The sequence below is a fragment of the Antrostomus carolinensis genome, unplaced genomic scaffold (genome assembly GCF_000700745.2).
Source record: "Antrostomus carolinensis isolate BGI_N321 unplaced genomic scaffold, ASM70074v2 Scaffold32101, whole genome shotgun sequence".
Lineage (NCBI taxonomy): Eukaryota > Metazoa > Chordata > Aves > Caprimulgiformes > Caprimulgidae > Antrostomus > Antrostomus carolinensis.
The window spans coordinates 1-3744 of record NW_010292508.1 but is presented as its reverse complement, the minus strand read 5'-3'; the positions used below and the strand labels follow the sequence as shown (position 1 = coordinate 3744).

Genomic DNA, 3744 nt, shown 5'->3' with positions numbered 1-3744 from the left:
ACTCATTCCAGTTTGCTGAAGTGATTATGGAGCAGGAGGAAGTGGCCTGTTAGAAAAGTGAAGTCATTCTCGTTCACTTTAATCCTCCCTCGGAGACCACTGAGCAGAGTCTTTGGGTTCTGAAGAGTCTTGCAGGTACAAACCCTGAGAAGGAGCGGCGATGGGGCGGGGTGACCTCTAGGTCACTTAAACTTTGGTGACCTTTAGGGTGAGAATCCCAGACTGGTGGGGTTGGAAGGGACCTCAGGAGATCATCCAGTCCAACCCCCCTGCCAAAGCAGGTTCCCTACAGCAGGTTGCACAGGAAAGTGTCCAGGTGGGTTTGGAACATTTCCAGAGAGGGAGACTCCACACCCTCCCCGGGCAGCCTGTCCCAGGGCTCCAGCACCCTCACAGTGAAGAAGTTTTTCCTTAAGTACTGAAATAACTTCTGTGGTTCGGATAATGAAGCAGAGCAGTGGTGCATTCAAGTCTGCAAATGCCTTGAACTGAAGCTGGTGAGGTTTTGGGGCCAAATTTACACAGTATTTGGCAACTCCACCATCAGACACTGAGGACAACTCTCCTCATACACTTTACTGCTCAGTTCTTCAGACATATTCAGCAATGTTTGGGGTTTTGGGGTTGTTTTTTTCCCCCCAGAAGGCATTTACACTATATTTACTTTATTCATACTTTATAAAAGGCTTTGAGCAGGTTTTACTGCAGAAATAGGGCCAGTATTTCTCATGATTGCTCCCATGAGCAATTATACTCTCCTTTATCTTGTATAAACTTGAGCTGGCTAAAAAGGGATCAGAAAAGCACCCAGTTTACTCACAGGTTGAAATATCTTCTGGTTCATAAGTGTACATCCTGTTCCTGTATTTGCCAGTTAGATCAGCTCGAACTGTCATTGAGGGATCTTGAGGGGGAGGGGAAAAAAAGTACAAGATATGAAAAGTGGGGTGGTGGTGAGTAATTTTGTGAGGAGAAAAGCCTTTTAAAATGGTGTCAATTGGACTTTTCATGGCTGGAAAGGTACATCTTGAAGCACCAGGTTCTCAGCTGCTGTAAGTTAATGAAGGAAGTCTACTTCTGCAACCCATCACGAGTAGATCCTCTACATACAAACCTCGTCTGGTGGCTCAAGATTGTTGCCTGTTGTCCCCTTCGTACCCAGCAGTTTGCTGGTAAGTTTGGCTTTTGTATGGTTGTTGGTCACGGTTGGTGATGGGCCTTTGCTCTGCCCTCTTGACAAAGTGTTTGTCATTCACCTGGGGACAAGCTGGGAGTGAGAGGCTGTATTCAGGTGGTGTGGCACGGTGTGACATAGGCAGGACTAAACTCCTCAAGGATATATATTAGCTGTTAATAGCAGTGACATGCTGTTCATTTCCATTAGTGGAATAAGACTGTTGTGGTCCCTTTTTCTACAAGGTGGTGGTGGGTTTGGTTGCCCAATTAAAGCTCTGATTGCTAAACAGAGACTCTAAAATAAACCCAGTTTGGGTTTTTCAGCTTAAGCTGTTCCTTTGGAAAGTCTGGGTTGTTCCTACAGCTTTAGTGCTCTGAAGAATAAGAGCAATGACTTGGAACAACGTGAATTCAATGGGGACCAGATAGAAAAACCCACTGCCCTGATTATTCCCCTGAGCCCAGAGACTCACCCACAAAGAGGATCCGAGGGACGTAATGGCCATCGGGTGCCATGCTGTCATCGCTGCTGGAATGCTGTCAGGGTCAGAGAGCCTTGTAGTGACAAGAGACATGTCAGACATGGGCTGAATCCACTGAGCTTGCCTCATCTGCTAACAACTAACGATTCTGGTGTGATCAGAGATGGAGTTTCCCCGTTCTCTCCAAATTGTCCCATGTTAGATGCTTGGGAATGAGGCAGAAACCCCAGGCAGGTGACTCAAAAAGCCTGATGATGGGGTATTTTTTCCTTCTTTCCCTTGTATAAGAATATGACCTGTTGTTGGAGAATTCAAAATAGCATTCTCCTACTGATTAAATAGACATATGGAAGTAACTCCCTGCCCCTCTCTCCACGGAGCAACTGTGTTGGTGTTTTGCAAACCCTGTTGTATATCCCCAGAGCAAGTGGAAGATAAAAAGAGAATTTTAAATACAACTTCAAAGCTGTGCAAAGTGAATCTTATTTCAAAGTGAATCTTATTTTAATATGGCTTCGTTCAGTCCCCAGTAAACATTTTGATTTAAGATTTTAAAATTCAGACTTACCACCAGATTGAGCATGATGAAGTCCTCCTGGGCCATCTGCTGGATCTCTGGACTTAAGGATTTTCCTTAAATCTAAAAGAAAGAAAAATACATTATTTTGCTGGAAAAAAAAAATCTAGATCACTGCTTTTCATGGTTTTACATCATCTTATATTGATTCAAAATATCCCCAGTAAAGGACCAGCACTACTTTCTGATATGCACGTGGCACACAAAGTTTGGAGAACGTGGTTCTCGTAAAGTAAAATGCAAAAGACCTTGAGAAACTGAAATGCTGGTGTATATTGATATTTCCTTCCCAGTGGCTGAACAGATCATGAATGCATACAGCTTGGTTTGATTTGGCTGTCTGAGTGTAGGAGTCTTCTGCACAGTTTATGCTGTATGCATTTGGGGGAAACAAATAGGAGAAGTTTCCTAAGAAATAGTGGAGCCAGATTTCCCTGACCAACCTCGCTTTGTTCTCGATAACCTCGGAGGTTATCAAGTGACAGTGAGTGGTCTGACACATTTTTGGGCAAGAAGCCTCGTAAGAGTAAGAGGAAAGTGTATAAAGCAGACAGGGAGCAGATGCTCTTGCAGGCCAGAAGATGATTTGAGCTTTCCAGTGCTGTCAACTATTGCACTTCTTACAAGGTTCTTGTCTGCAGCTGAAAACCCACTGCTAAAGCCATGTTGCAGTTGCTGTGACTCCATGAATATGAGGCTAGAAGGATCATTTCCTCGGTGTCTGACTCTGTTTGCAGGATATCCGTAACTTCAAAGCCACGGTATAAAACACCACAACGGAGGCAGTGCGATGCTGAACCTCACTGGCCTGACACAGTCTACTTTCAGGGCTTCTTTCTAGGGGAATTCAGCTTCCCCAGGCTTTAGTCACACAAGCTGATGATTTCCGTGCTTGCTGGGGCCCAGGACTGGAGTTGGGAGTAGGCAGGAGAGAGAATTGGCAGGAGATGAGGGATGGGGAAGAAGACAGAGAAGGAAAGCTTGGCGTCTACCTGCCTGTTTTGTAGCCACGTGTCTCTGCCAGGGAAGTTCTGACCCAGAGCACGTTACTGTCCAGAAAAACTTTACCACTGTTTTGTTTTTTTATTTTATCCTCAGGTCTTCTCAAGGGTCCCCAGTAGATTTATTCTCTCTCCACCTTTCCCTGCACGTGCTGGAAAAGCTTCACACTAAGTGCTCAAATGTTTTGTAAGGAGATATCTAGGAGATTTGGGTCTCCCAGGTGGTTTGGAAGGGTTTGCTTTGCTCACCTGGACTGTAAGGACATTCTTCCAAGTGGTGAATAACCATCAGTGGCTTCTTGCTGAAATGACAATTGCAGGAGAGGAAGAGTGAGGAGGCAATTCAGACCTTTGACAGACTGCGCTTGCAGAGAGTTAAGGTGCCAAGTTGCTCCAGGGATGTATTTAGTTTGGGAAGAGCAGAGGGGTGTATCGCTGAGAAGGTGACACTGTGAGGATGTTTGCTCATCTCCCAAAGACGAGCTCTCACCAAAATCTTATCATAGAA

General features: G+C 45.0%; 1 protein-coding gene across 1 annotated transcript; it reads right to left on the bottom strand.

The window, feature by feature from the left end:
* Positions 1–820: 820 nt before the first annotated feature.
* On the bottom strand, positions 821–3538 carry LOC114819028 (anterior gradient protein 3-like; the record flags this gene model as incomplete). The annotated part of the gene is made up of 5 exons (XM_029087225.1): positions 821–904; positions 1650–1713; positions 2227–2291; positions 3406–3411; positions 3486–3538. Coding segments are annotated over 5 exons (272 nt in total), but the record flags the coding sequence as incomplete, so codon positions are not given.
* Between the last annotated feature and the right edge of the window lie 206 nt (positions 3539–3744).